General features: G+C 35.4%; 1 protein-coding gene across 2 annotated transcripts in view; it reads left to right on the top strand.

Annotated features, from left to right (window-relative positions):
* The window catches only part of LOC121857693 (uncharacterized oxidoreductase YjmC-like), a 38,940-nt gene extending 18,720 nt beyond the window's left edge, over window positions 1-20,220 (top strand). Inside the window, exons 5-10 of one of the 2 annotated variants that reach the window (XM_042353772.1) lie at window positions 229-282; window positions 3,776-3,874; window positions 7,727-7,919; window positions 8,675-8,829; window positions 14,713-14,823; window positions 20,128-20,220. In XM_042353772.1, the coding sequence (XP_042209706.1) occupies window positions 229-282; window positions 3,776-3,874; window positions 7,727-7,919; window positions 8,675-8,829; window positions 14,713-14,823; window positions 20,128-20,211 (696 nt within the window). In that variant the 3' untranslated portion in view covers window positions 20,212-20,220. The remainder of the gene's footprint in view (window positions 1-228; window positions 283-3,775; window positions 3,875-7,726; window positions 7,920-8,674; window positions 8,830-14,712; window positions 14,824-20,127) is intronic. The other variant, XM_042353773.1, reaches the window with a different exon arrangement.
* Window positions 20,221-20,673: the final 453 nt, after the last annotated feature.

Raw genomic sequence — 20,673 nt, 5'->3', positions numbered from 1 at the left:
AGGGAGATAGTGCTTGAATCACTTTCTATCAGTTTGTTCATGATTGCTGTACAGTATTACAATTAATTATGCTCATAGTTTAGTGGAAATTATAAATCGCTCAAATAATCATTTACAGTAGAAATTATAATTTTGCTTATTATGTAAACATGATGGTTGGAATTGTAATTTGAAACACTTATGTAAAGAAAAAATCTTTTGTAAAAGTTTTTCCTTTTGACTTTTCAGGGCATGAGTTTTACCAACACATCTCCCCTTGTTGCTCCTACCCGTGCAAAGAAGGTAAGAGGTCACAATAGACACCCGGGACAGTTTTTAGTTGCATAGTTATATGACCTCAGGCAGATGGTGGATGCTTACACAGAGTGAAATACATTATTAACCCTTACGCCCCGGGCTAGGGTGCCGCCGGCCATAACCCCAACTCGGGGTAAAACGCGAAAAATCAACTTTTCCAAAGATAATTTTTAACCTTTATAAATGATAAAACAATAAAAAGAGACAGAAGAAAAACTAAACATTGTCCCTCTATACAGTGGTCCCTCGGTTAACGAGCACAATCCGTTCCAGCAGGTTGCTCGTTAACCGAAAAACTCGTTAACCGAAACCATTGTTTCAATGGGTTTTTGGGTAATTGGTTCCAGCTCACCGAAAATTGCCTAAATTCAACAAAAAAGGTAGAAAAGTACACTTACTTTGAGGTGTGTATGTAGAAGGCTCCTGGATGATGATGATGATGATGGAAATTAGAATGGGGGTGGAGGAGAAGGAAGAAGAGAAGGCATTGGGGTGGAAGAGAAGTCACCCCATGGCACCATTTCACCCATAAAATTTTAGTTCTCTTGGTGTATTTCAAGATTATTTTCTTTTAATCAACACTGCACTGCATTATATATTGTCAATATGTAAAATATATTTCAAAATGACCAATAATTTGCTTGGAAACAGAAAAAAGCGTTTAGTTGAAGAGAGTCTCAAGCAAGATGTTACCTCCACTGAAAACAGAGAGGGACTAACTAACGCCTGTCTGGATTGTTAACAGGCTGGATGGCACGCCAGAAACTAGTTTCTTTACCTTCAATCATGTTCAATAATTGTTAAAATGACTAAAAAAGATAATATTAAACTTTTAAAATTATTGAATAGTATAAACTTCTTGATATTTACTAAAATAGTAAGGAATTTAAGCCCTAGAACCGATTACTGTATTGGCGGACTAATACTACAGCTGGTGGACCGCCAAATGCAAGCGAAAACATGTTGAAGTTGGCTTGTAAAAAACTCGTTAATCGAGGGATTGCTCGTTAACCGAAGTTAAGAATCTTATGGAAGGGAAATCTCGTTAACCGAGGCGCTTGTTAACCGAGGGACCACTGTATTCTCAGTGACGAAACAAATAAGGGGAAAGTTTTTTTTTGCATCGAGTGCTTGCTGTCACTACGCACTTAGGGGTCATTTACCGGCTTGCCTTTGTGTCCGAGTTAACCAATAATGCATTTATCTACTGATCTTAATACTTATTTCCTATAAATAATTAATTTAGACTTTATTTTATTTGCATTACTCTTCATAAGAAGTTCTCAACGACACACACACACACAGTCAGTCATCAAGCTTTATGTCTGGGAGAACACGTTGTGTAGGTCATACAAATAATTATCGGAATTATAATTCCACAAATAAATACATTTATAACATAATCATAGCATTAATCTCTAATAAAACTAAACTAAAATAAAACTACACAACGTTTAGTAATATTACTTTGATACAACATGATAAAATAGACAAACAATGAAAATAAACAAACAAAAGAAGTTATTTACAAAGAAGCTTCCCTCTGACGGCTCCTAATAGGGAGGGAGATAAGAGGGCTATTTTTAGTGTGTCTTTGTGTCCGAAGTGGCCAATAATGCCATATATTTACTGATCATAAAACTCATCTATAAATAATTCATTTAAAATTTAGTTTTTGGCATTATTTTTCATAAAAAGTGCTTGGCGACATACAGCAGTCTGTCGCCAGCTCTCTGGCTGTCTTTGTGTTTGGTATAGCAAGTAATACATAAATTAATAATAATTCCACAAATAAATACATTTATAACATAATCATAGCATTATTTTCCATTGATACTACACTGCAATACAACTACAGGTACACTACTTTTAGCAATATTACATTGATACAACATTATAAAATGGACAAACAATGAAAATGAAACAAACAAAAGTACATAATTACGTTCAAGAAGCTTCACTGTGGCCGAGGTGTGGCGTGACAGGCAAATAGTTACACGGGAACCTGATATCCCACACTGGGCTTTTAAACAGTGGCGGGAAAAGGTGCGTTCTGGAACGTCACCCGGGGTGGGCCAGTCGGACGTTCTGGAACTTCATCTGGGGCCGAAGGGTTAATGTGATCTTTTATATGATTCAGTAGTCACAGGAAAATTAGCACTTCTAGATATTCCAGATGAGTTTAACTCTTTGTGCTATGTAGACCTAAACCAGCAGCATATACTAGTAAAATACTGTCATGCTTTCAGAAGCTTCCCTTGCTTATGCATATAATGTTGATAAAGCTATGGTAACAGCCAATGCCTTATTTGAAGATCTTTTATTTTCAAATCAAATACAGTATACAGTGCTGTAATTTATTTAGAAATTGATCATATGAAAGTGGTGGCCTTACTTAATAGGTGCATTCCAACTGTGATATTCAAAGACCATTTGTTATCATTTTAAAAATTAATAATTTTTTTTTTCAAGTTATGAGCCTTTGTCACAAAATCCACTTTATAAGTAAAATATTCCAGTAATACAGTACTATACATATGTTTCATTTGTAATACTGTATTACAAAAAAATAGATCAAGTTTGTTTAGTATGGTGTAATGTTCACATGAACAAAACACATGCCTACTTATTGTATACATTTCTTCATATCCTCATCATGTACAGTGGTCCCTCGGTTAACGAACACAATTCGTTACAGAAGGTCGTTCGTTAACCGAAACCATTGTTTCAATGGGATTTTGGGTAATTGGTTCCAGCTCACCGAAAATTACATACAATGTAAAAAAAAATGCAGTAAAGTACACTTACTTTGAGGTGTGTATGTAGAAGGCTCCTGGTTGATGATAATGATGATGGGAATTAGAAGTGGGGGTGGAGGAGAAGGGAGAAGAGAAGGAAGTGGAGGTGGAAGAGAAATCACCCCATGCTTCATGCCGTCATTTCACCCATAAAATTTCAAGTTCACTTGGTGTAATTCAATAATATTTTCTTTAAATCAACACTGCACTGCACTATATATTGTCAATATGTTAAATAAATTTCAGAATGATCAATAATTATACTGTAAAAATAGTTTATGTTCAAGAGAGCCACTCAAATGGGAACGAATTTAAGCCCTAGAACCGATTACTGTATTGGCGGACTAATATTCCAGCTGGTTAACAAGCAAAAACATGTTGACATGATTTCGTAAAAATTTCGTTAACCGAAGGATCACTTTACAGTAAATGATTTTTACTGACCATCCCATATTAATGAACAAGAAACAGTCATGTGTATCATTGATGTGTGACATAATATTGATGTATCCATATTCCTAATAATTTTCATGTTACAAGTGTTACCATATATATTAGGGTACCAAATATATACAGTACTACTGTACCATGAAAATGAACAATTGTCATTTACCGAGTAGATATAGACAAATTATAATTACAATTTCAGTTGAAAAATTATTTTAATAATCTTGTTACAGGCAGCTTTAGGAACCAATCCAATAGCCTTATCAGCACCAGCAAAAAATGGGGACAGTTTTGTGTTGGACATGGCGACTTGTGTGGTAGCTGTTGGTAAGGTAAGACAGATCTTATCCTGAGAGTTTTCATAAGGCTACTGTAATTATATATAGTGGAGTCTGCATTTACGCGGCTTTTGTTTACTCGTTTGGTCATTTACTCGGTGCCTTGCCAGAATGAAATGCTTTAATTACGCGGTAAATTTAGTAATTTACGCGGGTAAAGTATAATTTGTTTACTGTATTTACTGAAGATATTTGTTTTTGCTCATAAAATTCATACAAATTACTCGGCCAGAATATAATTTACATTGCTGGAATTCTTATAAAATTGTGATTATTTTAAATATAAACATATGGAATTTGCATTAGACATACAAATTTTAGATCTTATGTAAGAATTTTGATTAGAAAGAGCAAAAATTTTATCTTTTGTGCAAAATATATGACTTTTTTATTCAAAATATTCCTGGTCTTGCAAGGAATCCAGCAATATCAATTATATTATCCTAACTCTAGTCTGAGGTATTATTTATTACTAAAAATGTAAGCCTACTGTTTTCACCCAAACATTTCTCAGAGAGGGAGGAGCCAGCGAGCGTGGGAAGAGGGGGGGGAGAGTTGAGTCCATTATTTGAATGGACATTATCTGGCGACTGTATTTCTCTTAAATATTAATTGTGTGTGCATACCATCATAAAATTAAGATGTTATTTTTACTGCAATGTATGTATTGTGTCGGAAAAAGTGGAGTTTGGGGGTCGGCCCAGTCTCTATTTCAATTAATCCCATAAAATTTAGATGTTATTTTTACTACAACATAGGTATTGTGTCGGAAAAAGTGGAGTTTGGGGGTCGGGCCAGTCTCTATTGGAATTAATCCCATATGTTCTGTTGTTCACTTTACGCGGTTTTCACTTTCCGCGGTACCCTGTGGGTTCAATTGATCGCATAAATCGGGGAATTGGGTGTGAAGAAGTAGGGCGGTTGGTTGGGCCAGACCCAATGGAAATTTCCCATGCCTTTATGTCAACAGTATGCAATTTCACCATACAGTAATTGCTATAATATTTAGGTTCATTTCGTGCCAGATTACCGAAACATCACTGTAAAATAATAAATTTCCTGAATAAAAAATCCCACACTACTCCAGATGAGTTAGTATTGAATTTGTTTACATATGCGGACAGCTAACCAGCCAGTAAGCCCCAGTGTCCAAGGTACATACTGTAGAAGGGGAAAACTTGAGATAAAATTATTTGAAATGTTATGAACCTCTATGTTTATCCAGTAATACAGGTTGACAATCCCTTATCCGAAATCCTTGGGGCCAGAGGCATTTCGGATTTCAGAATTTTTCGGTTTTCAGAATGGTTAGGTTGTTTTTTTTTAAGCCCACCCGGGCACAAGCCACTGACCCACACTGGGGCCTGGGGGGCAAAAATATAATAAAAGTTATAATAATAATAATAATAATAATAATACAGGTTGTACCTCTCTAGTCCGGCAACCTCGGGACCTGACCAGTGCCGGACCATGGAAATTGCCGGACCATGGAAATTCACCCTCTTCCTGGTTAGATAGTGACTTGTGCTTATGCTTGGAAGCACTAGCAACACTTTCTCTGCATCATGGTCTCTTTGAAGGGTTAAATGTCGTATAGTAGCTTCTCAAATTTCGCGAGTTTTTAATTCTTAATGTATTTTATTGGAACACAAAAAAATAAATAAATACAAATTTTGACGGCAGAAACTTGAATTTCGACCGGTTTGAACGGCCCGCCAACGTGCAGACGACGTGCATAATCGTGTAAACAGCGTCATTTCTCTTATGTACAAAAGATTCATTATTGTTTATTACTGAATGTCTTTTTTATTGAATTAATGTTTGTGTGCAAAATGAGCAATACAATTCATTAATAATACGTAGAATATTAAAACACACGAGGAAATGACACAGCATTGTTTTCGTTGATTGCAAAACCAGTGACTGACTGGTTCTACATATAAAACTGAAGAAAATAAGACCTTGGTTGTAGCTGTAGTAAAATTAATATGGTTGTTTTAAGTAATGTTATTTAGTGTTAATAAATGGAACAATAGAAGTAGCTAATGATAATGGTAAAGAAAAAAGAGAGATCGCGTATGTAAGTGCGCACACGTGAAAACATATCGTCATTACTTTACATAAGAATATGAAAGCAACACTTATTTACTGTTCATATATATTTTAATTAATGCTTCTGAATTTGTTTTTATTGAATTAATGTGTGTGTGTGTGTGTGTGCAAAATTAACAATAGTACAATTTATTAATAATACGTGGAATATTAGAGGAGACGAGACGGCTGCCGGCATTGTTTATGTTAAAGCTTACGAAACCAGTGACTGATTGGTTCTACATATAAAACTGAAGAAAATAAGACCCTGATTTTAGCTGTAGTAAAATTAATGTAAAAGAATGAATATGGTTGTTTGAAGTACCTGTAATGTTATTTAATGCTAATAAATGGAACAATATAAGTAGCTAACCATTAATGGTAAAAAAAAATGTGAGACTGCGCGTATGTAAGTGCGCACATGTGAAAACATATCATCATTACTCTACATAAGAATATGAAAGCAACACTTATTTACTGCTCATATATATTGAAGGGTTAAATGTTGTACTCTGTGTAGACAAGCAGAGAGAGAGAGAGAGCAGCCGAACTGCCGGATGTAAACAAACCTTAATTTCCCGCGGCTGTTTTTTTTTTTAAGGGGATTAGCCCACCCGGGCATAGGTCACTGAACCACATTGGGGCCTGAGGGGCAAAAATTTAATACTCCTGTAATAATAATAATAATAATTCAGATAAAAAAAGAAAGAAAAAAAGCTGCCTATCTACCTATTGGACAAACTCCCGGACCACGGGAGTTTCCGGACCACAGAATGCCGGACTAGAGAGGTACAACCTGTAATAATAATTCATAGGTCCAGGTCGTGTTTCTCACTTTTGATCTTTTTTCATTCTTGTATTTCTTTATTATTATTATTATTAATTTTATTATTATATTTTATTATTATTATTATTATTATTATTAATTTTATTATTATATTTTATTATTATTATTATTATTATTATTATTATTATTATTATTATTATTATTATTATTATCATTATTATTATTATTATCATTATTATTTTATTTTATTTTGGTGTATTTTTTATTAAATATTTTATTTACTATGAATAATTATTATTATAATTACAGCTAGACTCCGACATATGACTGCTTCGACTTACGACCGTCGGGATTTACGACCGCCGCAGTTGTGACCATTTTTTTTTTTTTCTCCAAATGACACGCATTTTCTATTCCGAAACGTTTCCAGTTAATGTAGTCTCCATGTATAATTAGAAAATTATGGGGGCCCCATGTGCATTCAGCTAACTACATTAAAGGTAAGTGCTCAGTCACACTGTATCCATTCTTCATTATTTATTACTTTTGCTGTACTGTATTTCATTGTAGATTTTTTATTAATTTTTTTTTTTTTTTTTTATCTATATCGGACTTACGACCATTCGAACTTAGGACCTGGATTTGGGTCCCTAACCCCGTCGTAAATCGGGGTCTAGCTGTATTATTATTATAATTATTATTATTATAATTATTATTACTATTACATTTTGGCCCCCCAGGCCCCGATGTGGGTCAGTGATCTATGCCCGGGTGGGCTAATCCCTGTTAAAAAAAAGAAAGAAAAAAAAAGGTTTGTCCCATAAAAAAAACCTTTCAGTTTTCAGAGCTTTTCGGTTTTCGGAATTTCTGATAAAGGGTTGTCAACCTGTATATATATTTTTTTAGTTTTTAGGTCAAGATGCTTTGAATAATCTTAATGGGAATGTTACTTTCCCTGCTTTCTGAAGATTGAGTTAGAGCGTCGGAAGGAAAATCCTATTCCTGAAGGTTGGGCCTTAGACAAGGATGGTCAGCCCACTACAAATGCTGCAGAAGGGATGGAAGGTGCACTTATGCCACTGGGAGGATCAGAGCTCCACTCAGGCTACAAAGGCTACGGTCTTGGCATGTTAGTTGAGATCTTCTGTGGTATCATGTCAGGCAAGTGTCAGATCCTTTACCTGTTCTATAAACATCAATTTGGGTAAGTATCTATCTGCTAAGAAATTAAATACTGTAAGATTATTATTTGAGAAGTGAAAAAATAAATGCCAATTTTTTTTTTAATTTTCATTTCACCACTCATCAGCTTAATAGCCAATCAGGTAGTTGGCCTGTTCTCTGATACAGTACTCTGTTATGACCTTCATTGTCCAGTATTAATACAGGAGGAAACTGGAATACCTTGAGAAAACCTGTGATGGTTGGGAGGGTCACACTGGATAACACCTTTCTCACATCTGTCCTTAGCCAGGAATATAACCCAGGACACAGGTTGAGAAATACGTTTGTTACCACTGTACCACCAAATATGCCACTGCCATGCTTTTGACATGCTCACTTGTACTTTTCTTTGTTATGCCTGCAGTTACCACCGGGTACTGGATTCCTCTGTATCACCTCCTTCCATGCACATGCAGGACTGAGGGTCAGGCTTTCTTGAGCACTCCTAACTCATAACCACAGGTTCATCACACCTTCCAGTTTCCTTTTGGCTATTTGTCTTTTATTACTACAAATTATTTCCTCTAGTTCTCTCCATTATAACATGTATATTTGGATACTGACTACTGTACAGTATAGCCAGGATAGTGTTACAGTATATCATGAAAATAATCTCCAGTTTAGTTTAAACCATGTATAGCATGTTGCATGCTTTTCATATTTAGTTTATACTTGTGCTTACTCTCAACTAGGTGGACAATATGGCCCAAACGTACGAAGGTGGATGCAAACAGATCGAGAAGCAGACTTAGGGCAATGTTTTGTGGCCATTGATCCCTCCTTCTTTGCGCCAGGCTTTGAGGACCGCATGAGTGACTTGATGGGTCATTGTCGTGACATGGAACCAGTAAGAAAATATCAATAAGTAGATAATATAATGGGTTATTTGAATTCTTCAGTTTGAATATTATGTTTAATTGTCTTTGTAGAGAAGAGATTTTCAACCTTTTTCAACTGAGGGCCACATAGTAATTCTTAATGTGAATTGAGGGACATTAATTTTAACCCTTAAAGTCCTAGTGATGTTCCTCAATGCTCACTTAAGCTCCCCTGGGTGATGTTCCTCAACTCTCACTTAAGCTCCCCTGGGTGATGTTCCTCAATGCTCACTTAAGCTCCCCTGGGTGATGTTCCTCAACTCTCACTTAAGCTCCCCTGGTTGATGTTCCTCAATGCTCACTTAAGCTCCCCTGGGTGATGTTCCTCAATGCTCACTTAAGCTCCCCTGGGTGATGTTCCTCAATGCTCACTTAAGCTCCCCTGGGTGATGTTCCTCAATGCTCACTTAAGCTCCCCTGGGTGATGTTCCTCAATGCTCACTTAAGCTCCCCTGGGTGATGTTCCTCAATGCTCACTTAAGCTCCCCTGGGTGATGTTCCTCAATGCTCACTTAAGCGCCCCCGGGTGATGTTCCTTAATGCTTACTCAAGCTCCCCTGGGTGCTTTTCCTCAACTCTCACTTTAGCTCCCCTGGGTGATGTTCCTCAACTCTCACTTAAGCTCCCCTGGGTGTTGTTCCTCAATGCTCACTTAAGCTCCCCTGGGTGTTGTTCCTCAGTGCTCACTTAAGCTCCCCTGGGTGTTGTTCCTCAGTGCTCACTTAAGCTCCCCTGGGTGATGTTCCTCAACTCTCACTTAAGCGCCCCCGGGTGATGTTTCTCAACGTTCACTTAGGTGACCCCGTGTGACATTCCTCAACGTTCTTTATTTTCGCGGCATATTTTGAATGTCCAGGTGGGACGAAATAATTTGCTCTGGATAGTTGTTTAATTGGCAACTCAACTCATTTGTAATCTTCATCTCAAGACTCATGTCTTGTGGTCAGTTACCCGTGAACTATCATGAGGGGTTCACGTCCTTCAACCTCTGTTCAGTAATTTATAGCTGCCATATTTATTGCTATGATAAACAATAAAATCAATATGTAGCATATCTTAAAATACAATATTTTATAAAAAACAAAAATAGCTCCTTCCATACTCGGACCATCCTCTGAGTGACGGACACAGTTCAGGCAGTCAACCAGCTGACTTTCAGACATGTGGTCGGGAGGGATCACAGCCATGCAGTTGTAGACCAGTAACCCACCGCCTCAACACACACTCACTTCCCATACATACTCCTCATTGTTCTTATTTTATAGTTTTATATTATATTTTCCTTATTTCTTGGCCACATTAGAGTATTATAATGATGTGTCCACAAGTTTTATAGTTTCATTAGCGACAAGTAACAATGTTCGAGGCTGGCTAGTCAGCCACGTAGTTACGTGTATAGTCAAGGCCTTTGCTATAACCGCCTCCACACATGTTCACTTCTCACGTATACACACCCATTCTGCTCATTTTCTTTTTTTATTTATTTCTAAACCACAATAGAGTACAGGGGGTCCCCGACTTACGAACGAATGCATATATGAACGAGGTTAAACTTGAAATTTGCACATTTTATTTACCTGATGACTTATTTTTTACTATCATTTACTGTATTTTGTCATTCTATTTCTTCTTTTGTCTTAAATTAAGTGGGTGCTAACTCCCATTGTCCTAAATCATATAAATATTGTCTCCATATCAGAAGTCATAGCGTGTCCTGCGAGACACAAGTACCAATGTACTGCATTAGTGTCTGACCGCATGGTTTTGACTTGGCTTGTCGCCCCCTGGGGTGTAATAAATTTATTAAATATTAACCCCAGCATGACTAAATAGACACTCACAAGCAGTGGATACAGGTAGTGTGGTGCTATGCTTGAGAAATAAGTTACATAATGTCAGGAAAATCCTCAGTAGCTCCATTCCATCCCCTGGGTATGCCAAGTAGCTATCAAGGTTCCTCAGTTGAGGAGTTTGTGAGCGATTGTTGCCCCCATAGTGACTGAGTCTGACTTAAGACTCACCGTGAACTCTTCAATTCTAATTGATGAGTGGCTGAATTTTTCGTACCACCTAACATCTGGCGGGTGCTGGTTAGGGGGGGGGGGGTGATACTTAGTTATTTAAGCAGAATTTTAAGTACACTCAGTCTCACTCATATGTCTAGATATAGGCTTTATATCTAAGATGAAATTATGTAAAGCATTCTAGAATCACAGCCTCTTTGAAATTCATTTTAGGTACAGGTATATGCAAAAACACAACTGATGTTTAACGGAAAGATGGGGAGAAAAGAGGGTATTGAAGGGGGGAGGGGGAGATAAGAGGGTAGGCCAGATGAGGTGGGTTGTCAAGGTGCTAATGGACACAAGAAGATCAAAGGTGAAAGTCTGCTGTCATGGCCACACCTATACCGTACCCTTCATGGCTCCACCCACACAACTCTTTTACTATGGTTAATAATTAATTAATTAATTACAAAGTACATTTTTAGTTTTCCACACACATGAAAACTCTGTTTGTTTGGGTCATGTAACGAGTAACAATTTTTGTTTTTTCATTTGTATTGGAGTAAAAATATTACAAAAGCCATACGTAAGTAAAAATAAAAGAACTAAACAATTATCATACTTTTCGAAAAGTAGTTACCCAAAAATGTTACATGAGTACAGTACTCAACTAAATTTATTTTGTTACTTTACAACTCTGCTAGTGACTACTGTACCTTTTTCTTCAATGGCACTGTTGCCACATATACCTGTACGTACTCCTTTTGGTACATAGTTGTGTACTTTTCACCGCAACTACTGTCTGCAATTTTGAATGTGAATATGATTTTGATCTCCAACTTAGAGGTGCAGCTTAACCCGTACAGCGTCAACGGCGTAACAGTTATGCCGATATATTTCGAGATAAATGAAGAGGTACTGTACTGTAAAATCTATACAGGTTGTAGCTCTCTAGTCCGGCATTCTGTGGTCCGGAAACTCCAGTGGTCTGGAACGATTTTAGTTTGTCCAATAGGTAGATAGGCAGCTTTTTTTTTTTTTTATCTGAATTATTATTATTATTACAGGAGTATTAAATTTTTGCCCCTCAGGCCCCAATGTGGGTCAGTGACCTATGCCCGGGTGGGCTAATCCCCTTAAAAAAAAAAAAAAGCCGCGGGAAATTAAGGTTTGTTTACATCCGGCAGTTCGGCTGCTCTCTCTCTCTCTCTGCTTGTCTATACAGAGTACAACATTTAACCCTTCAATATATATGAGCAGTAAATAAGTGTTGCTTTCATATTCTTATGTAGAGTAATGACGATATATTTTCACATGTGCGCACTTACATACGAGCAGTCTCACTTTTTTTTTTACCATTAATGGTTAGCTACTTATATTGTTCCATTTATTAACATTAAATAACATTACAGGTACTTCAAGCAACCATATTCATTTTTTACATTAATTTTACTACAGCTAAACTCAGGGTCTTATTTTCTTCAGTTTTATATGTAGAACCAATCAGTCACTGGTTTCGTAAGCTTTAATATAAACAATGCCGGCAGCGGTCTCATCTCCTCTAATATTCCACGTATTATTAATAAATTGTATTGTTAATTTTGCACACACGTACATTAATTCAATAAAAACAAATTCAGAAACATTAATTAAAATATATATGAACAGTAAATATGTGTTGCTTTCATATTCTTATGTAAAGTAATGACAATATGTTTTCACGTGTGCACACTTACATATGCGATCTCTCCTTTTCTTTACCATTATCGTTAGCTACTTCTATTGTTCCATTTATTAACATTAAATAACATTACTTAAAACAACCATATTAATTTTACTACAGCTACAACCAAGGTCTTATTTTCTTCAGTTTTATGTGTAGAACCAGTCAGTCACTGGTTTTGTAATCAACGAAAACAATGCTGTGTCATTTCCTCATGTGTTTTAATTTTCTATGTATTATTAATGAATTGTATTGCTCATTTTGCACACATAAACATTAATTCAATAAAAAAGACATTCAGTAATAAACAATAATGAATCTTTTGTACATAAGAGAAATGACGCTGTTTACACGATTATGCACGTCATCTGCACGTTGGCGGGCCGTTCAAACCCGTCGAAATTAAAGTTTCCGCCGTCAAAATTTTTATTTATTTATTTTTTTGTGTTCCAATAAAATACGTTAAGAATTAAAAACGCGAAATTTGAGAAGCTACTATACGACATTTAACCCTTCAAAGAGATCATGATGCAGAGAAAGTGTTGCTAGTGCTTCCAGGCATAAGCACAAGTCACTATCTAACCAGGAAAAGGGTGAATTTCCATGGTCCGGCACCGGTCAGGTCCTGAGGTTGCCGGACTAGAGAGGTACAACCTGTACTTATAATGCAAAAGTGGAACCAAATAAAAAAATAAATAATTATAAACTCAAACCAAAAAAATACATATTGGTGAAAATTATTATGAAAATGAGTGTAAATAATACGAAAAAGGATAAATATATTGATGTTCCTAAATCGAGATAGACGATAAATAAAGAAAAAACAGCTACAGACAGTGAAAACTTACGGTAATTAGCATAATTCCACTCTCACTCGATGAAAAACGTCAACACCCGTAAAACTCTGCGGGTTCTATGCGTAAAATTTCAACGCAGCGACACGTTCACCCATGGGTGTAACTACACCTTCCATGGTCCGGTGAGTTGCTAAATAATGTTTTTCCTTCATTATATGATAGTATAAGTCCATTTCAGCCAAAATCCAAAAGTCAAAAAAATTGCCGATGCCAGCCGAACATAATTATATTAACTTAGCTGACACCGTACAGGTTAAAATCGAAGGTGAAGACTGTCCAAAACTCACCATGTAGCTTAGAATTGGGAGCGGCTTATATTTGTCAAAACACTGTACAGTACAATACTTGGTTGCTTAATATGGTTTGTTTCTAATACTTGTAATTAATTTATTTAATGGGTTAGTAGCAATATTAACTGGTTTTCTAGATCTCTAACCTGAAGCTTAGATTGCTTTTTTTTTTAAACTCTTAATGTAGGTGACAAGCTGGACCAGTACTATACCTGACTACTAAGCATAAATTTAATGCATACTTGAAGTAAGCATTAAAGTAGTATGTAGTAATTGGTTATAATGTACTGTGTAAGTAAGCCTTTTGTTATGGCTATAGTCCAAATTTCAGAACTGTACATTAATGATGAAGTTACAGCAGCAGCAAAAATTTCCTCTTATACACATATGGCATTTCTGTATTACCACACAAAACACTGGAAAATTATTAACAATAGCTGCATTATCTACTTTATGAAGTGAAAGTGCAGTACATGTACATGTTACTATCATCTGTGAACCAGGCACCAAGATACAGGTATAGTTGCCAGTACAGGAACACCATGGTTATCGAAAAGGATGCATTCCTATGAGTCACGGCGATTCCCACACTTACCGTTTTATTCTGATTCTTGCTTTTTGTGTCACTGATAAGTTGGTGGAAACTGTGTGGAATACTATGAATTGTTATATCTGATCTCCTGTCTAGAATAATTTGCATTCAATACTGATGTGTTAAAAGGTTATATCTTTTTTTTTTATGCATCAGTCATGTGGAAGTTTAAGTTTCTGAACCCAAACAGATAGAGAGATAGAGAATAACATGTTTGACAAATTGCTTATTAATGAAATGTTTGCATATTATTGTGCCTTAGCCACCCTGCAGATACTGCCTGACCATAAAAAATGAGAAGCCTGTAGATCTCCATGTTCAAAAGAAAAGAAAAATTGATAGACACTCCATTTATATGTTATTTAGAGTTTTTGTCTGTTTCAGAGTGATCCTAGTAAACCAGTGATGGCTGCTGGGGATCCTGAACGTTCACACATTAAGAAAGTGGAACAAGAGAGTGGCATTACATATCATATTAACCAAGTCACAGATTCTGTAAGTATTAAGACTTTTCCTCAACCAGATCTAAGTCTCCATTGTTACTTGAAGTCACAGCCCATCTTTTATGTGTCTGTTCCTCCCTTTTCTATATTTTCCTTCAACAGTTATCCCTTCACTGCGGTTATAAAATATTTTATTACCTCTAGTTTTTCTTTTATGAAAGACTTGAAGTAAAGTACAGTAGAGTCGTGATAATTTGTGAAATATAAATTCACAGGTACCTCTGTTACTACCTCTTTTTATAAATTTGGCTGTCAAATATTCATAATTTGCGGCTGAACGCCGGATGCTGCTCTGTTTATTTACACAAGAAACTATAAAAATTTGTAGAAATATTATTACAATGTTCTAATTTTATTTAAAAATAAAGAAAATATAATATATATATAATTTTAGTGCTCTAATGTGACTTAGAAATACATAAAATATTATATAAAACTACAGTACAGCCTCCGATAACTATGGTTCGACCAACAACTTTTCATATTTAAATCATTGTTAATTTAGGACCCAATTCAATTTACGTCCTTATTTCATTCGTATTTACGACCAAAATATAATAAAAATATATTAAAATTATATTTTCATATAAATAATAACTAAATCCAGATATGTATTATAAAAAAAAAATTATTGTAAAAAAAATTATGAGCGCCTTGCGCAAAGAAGCTGCCTTGCTAATGAGTGGTAAACAACAGTCGGAGCTTGGCGGACCTTTTGTTTTCACGCATCTCAACCAGGAACAGGAGAAAAACTTTCTCTGGTTTCTTACAGCATTTTTGCATCCCTATTCAGCATGAGCAAGTGAACAAGTGCTGGTATTGTTGTTTCAAAAGCTACCGTATATCTCGCCCTACAAGGCGACGGGGTATATAAGACGACCCCAAAAATTTCCATTTAAAAAGTAGCTTTTGAACTCTATTCGTTGTATAAGATCGGTACCCCAAATGTGACACTTACCATTGGGAGCTTACTGACCCAGTAGTCCTTTACCAACCATCCCATTGACCAGTGCTGTTTACACATCCTTGGTTTTTTAAAATAAGGCCAATTCACTTCAAGTGATGGCATCAAATGTTACCGGTTGGTGTAGTGTAAACACTAGTGACTCACTTAAGCGTCTGTTATTTAACTGGAACTAATGTCGGTGTCGAGTAAAATTTTTCCATTTACTTGAAATGGATTTACCAATTTATTTGTTTATTTATTTATTTATAACATACAGTAATACCCCGATTTATTTATTTTAACATACAGTAATCTACTCATATACGCGATTTACCCGCCAGGCTTTCTTGCTTTACGCGATTTTACATTTTAGATCGTTTACACAAAGCAAAAATTTTATCTTTTGTGCAAAATATATGAAGTTTACATTCAAAATATTCCCTGATCTGCAAGGAATCCAGAAATGTCAATTATATTATCCTAACTTTAGTCTGAGGTATTATTTATTTCTAAAAATGTAAATATACTGTTTTCTCTCAAACATTTCTCTGGTAGGGAGGGAAGGTGGGGAGTGGGGGGTAGGGAGGGAGGGAGGGACCGACCCAGCTAGGGGTGAGGTGGGTTGATTGACAGATAGTGTCGGTGAAGAATATTTTTTTTTTATTAACTGAAGATATTTGTTTTAGCACATAAAATTAATACATATTACCCGGCCAGAATATAATTTACATTGCTGGAATTCTTACGATATGATGATCATTTTGAATATAAACATCATGCAATTTGCATTAGACATACAAATTTTAGATCTAATGTAATAATTTGGTTTACACAAAACAAATATTTTATCTTTTGTGCAAAATATATGAAGTTTACATTCAAAATATTCCCTGACCTGCAAGGAATCCAGAAATGTCAATTATATTATCCTAACTTTAGTCTGAGGTATTATTTATTACTATACCTTAAAATCTAGTGTTTTCACCCAAACATTTCTCAGAGAGGTAGGAGCCAGTGAGCTGGAAAGAGAAGTGGGGGGGGGAGTTGAGTCCATTATTTGAATGGACATTAACCTGGCGACTGTATTTCTCTTAAATATTAATTGTGTGTGCATACCACCATAAAATTAAGATGTTATTTTTACTACAACATATGTATTGTGTCGGAAAAAGTGGAGTTTTGGGGTCGGGCCAGTCTCTATTGGAATTAATCCCATATGTTCTGTTGTTCACTTTACGTGGTTTTCACCTTCCTCGGTACCCCATGGGTTCAATTGACCGTGTAAATCGGGGTACTACTGTACTGTAATATATTAAACACACTGCAAGTATTTTCTTTAATTTATAAGCTTGCTTCACAAGAGACAATCAGTGGTGGGACTGTTCCCACTGTTTACACCAGCTACTGTATTCTAATTAATTAGTGTTTCATTAGGATTTGAGTGAAAAAGATTACTGTACGTACTTACTACATACATTGATTACACACACACAAAAAAAAAAAAAAAAAAATATATATATATATATATATATATATATATATATATATATATATATATATATATATATATATATATATATATATATATATATATATATATATATATATATATATATATATATATATATATATCTTGATAAAATCACACGGGAAAATGGAAACAACGGAGTACCTTAGCTTTCGTCTTTATTCAAGACATCTATATATATATAATATAATATAGATAATATAGATAATATAATATATATAATATACTAATTCACAATATTTAATAATTGCAGTCATGTACTGAATATTCTATGTAAAAAAATAAATTTTAAATTAATTATTTATTGTGCGGTCACTTCCGACACAAAGATGGGCTATAAATAGCCTTCTTATCTCCCCTCCATCTGTTACCCTCTGTTTTCAGAGAGAAGGCTTGGTAAATAACTTTTGTTTGTTTATTTTCATTGTTTGTCTAATTTATCATGTTGTATCAAAGTAATATTATTAAAGTTGTGTAGGTTAGTAGGCAGCTACGAAACAGGGAGATACTACCGCCTGGGAAGATATTGGAAGCATAATGAACATTACAGTCGGGCCTTAACACACGCGGGGGTTAGGTAACAGAGATACCCGTTAATGTTAAAAATCCTTGTACCTTTGCTGCCCCCCCCCCCCCTTAAAAAACCCCTGGCCCCCCTTGTCCTTATTTACCGTATATACCTGTGTGTAGTTTGAGTTTTTAAGACCTCTAAACGGGTAATAGTTTCGTTAGGTTGAAAAATATTTACCAGTAACTACCAGTAAACAGTGGAAACGACGCACCAACGCACCACCAGCTGTGAGTGTCGGTACAGTTGCCAGGGCAGATCTCTTGCGTCATCATAGCAAGCCCAAAGTAGCCAAATGCATGGTATGGTAGCACCGGACGATGTAAAACATAAAGAATTCATTTTTTAAAGTTTATTTATAGATACTGTACATAAATTTTTGTTCATTACATTTGAAACATCAATCTTTGTTAATTAAATTTGAAACAAAAGAAAACTACGATACCGTATTCATTAAAATATTACATCACAAGTATATTTTACCTTAACTGACTGAATGAATATATTCTCAGAAATAAATATGGAAATGTAATATTTTGGCTGAAATGACGTACATATTACAGTGGAAAGTGGGATAAAATCATGATGAAAACAATGACTGACTGTATTGTCTAATGGTAGACCCTACTTCCATATGGCATCACGAAAATTTTGACCAAGTCTTAGGTTGCTGATCTATCTTTCTGCCTCATTTACACACAATTGCAGAGTTTCAATTGTTTCTCTTCCTTTGACAACACAACATACATACAATATAAGGTTTCTCACCTTTGATCTTTTTTTCATTTTTGCATTTATTTATGGTTGGTTATTTAAAATAAGGCCAATTCACTTCAAGTATTGGCATCAAATTTTACCGGCTGGTGTACAGTAGTGTAAACATTAGTGACTCACTTAAGCGTCTGTTATTTAACTGGAACTAATGTCGGTGTGAGTAAAATTTTTCCATATACTTGAAATAGATTTACCGATTTATTTGTTTATTTATTTATTTATAACATGCTGTAATATATTAAACACACTGCAAGTATTTTCTTTAATTTATAAACTTGTTTTGTAAAAAAGGGAGGCTATACCCGGTAGGTGAAGTTGACCTGATACATTTATGGTGAACATTAAGGACCAAACTCCGAATCCGATAACGTGACTTTGTGTTCATCATGCTCATCCTAAATTTATCACTGTCGGTAGTTTCAAGAATTAACCCAGTCATTTACTGAATATTCTTTTTAAAAAAATAAATTTTAAATGAATTATTTATAGGAGCTAAGTATTATGATCAGTAAATATACAGATATGCATTACTGACCACCTCGAACACAAAGAAGGCTAAAAATAGCCACAGGCGGTCACAGTCAAGGTCACTTTCCCTTTCTTGTCTCATCACTGGCAAATGGGGGGGGGGGTGATGATAGCAGCTGTGTTTATTACCGGGGTATATTGTTCTTTTACGGTATGTTAGACAGGTTTATAATACATTTTTATTATTTTAATATACCGGTAATCTTAATTTTAATCCAGCTTCCCAAACATAAGTTTCAGTATAAAATAATTAATGGTAGGACCTTGTGAGTGGTTTACGATGTTTCCATCACCACTCTTGACACACTAAACCACAATATTTAAGAGGTAAGAATTTTGTACCTGGTGATTAAGACGACCCCTTAACTTTGGGCTGATTTTTTTAAGGTTCACATTCCGTCTTATAGGCCTGTCACCACACGCTCGGCCACAGAGAAGCTTCCTGAACATAATTACCTACTTTTGTTTGTTTCATTTTCATTGTTTGTCGATTTCATCATGTTGTATCAAAGTAATATTGATATAAAGTTGTGTAGTTGTATTGTAGGGTAGTAGTACTGTAAAACAATGTTATGATTATGTTATAAATGTTTTTATTTGTGGAATTTTTATTATTTTATGCATTACAGTCATCCCTTGGTTATAGCGCACTTGGTTATCGGGATTTTTGTTATCACGCCTCCATCAAAATCTGCACACCTGCCGTTATAGCACATTTTTCAGGCCGAGAATTTGGTTATCACGCATTTGCCTCCAGGTGTAATGTTACCCCCTTGCTTCACCTACATCTATTGAGGATAAAATCTTTCACCTGCAAATTGACAATAACACATTTGCTGTAATCAGACATATCTAGTTGCTTCAACAATTGCAACCCAAGTTGCAATTGGTGTTGCAATTTCAAATTCTGTGTCATTACTAAGGAATAACGAAGTCTCTGGTGCATTCTAAGATTGAGAAAAAACGGAGGACTCGGCATCCTGAAGCAAGAGAAAACGGACTCCTCAGACCAGGGACTCAAATAAAGAAAGCCTAGCTACATGTTTTGTGGACTACAGTATTGAGTGTACTGTACCCTTTTCATCAATTTGTAATAAACCTAGCCATGCCTGTGTGTGTTTCTGATATTACCATAACATTATATACATCTTTAGTGGGTCTAAATGGTCGTAAAATGGGAAAGTTGGGGTTGGGTCTTGGGTGCCTGGAACCAATTAGAATAAATCCCATAGGTTCTGTACTTTCGTTATTGCGTTTTTCGTTATCATGCAAATAAGTATTAAGATCAGTAAATACATACATTATTGGCCTCTTCGGACACAAAGGCGAGCTAAAAATAGTTGCTAAGTGCCGAGGGACCATTAGCGTCAGCTGTCAAACCAACACTGTCTCCTTATCTCTCCCCCTCCCTTCCTCCCTTTGCGTGGCTAGAGAAATTTCTAGAGGGTCAATATATAGTTTTCTTACTTATTTTTTATTGCTTTATCATTTTAAAAGG

Source organism: Homarus americanus, unplaced genomic scaffold (assembly GCF_018991925.1).
Source record: "Homarus americanus isolate GMGI-L3 unplaced genomic scaffold, GMGI_Hamer_2.0 scaffold16712, whole genome shotgun sequence".
Classification (NCBI taxonomy): domain Eukaryota; kingdom Metazoa; phylum Arthropoda; class Malacostraca; order Decapoda; family Nephropidae; genus Homarus; species Homarus americanus.
Note: the sequence above shows the minus strand (reverse complement) of the source record. Positions and strands in the feature narration are given on the sequence as shown.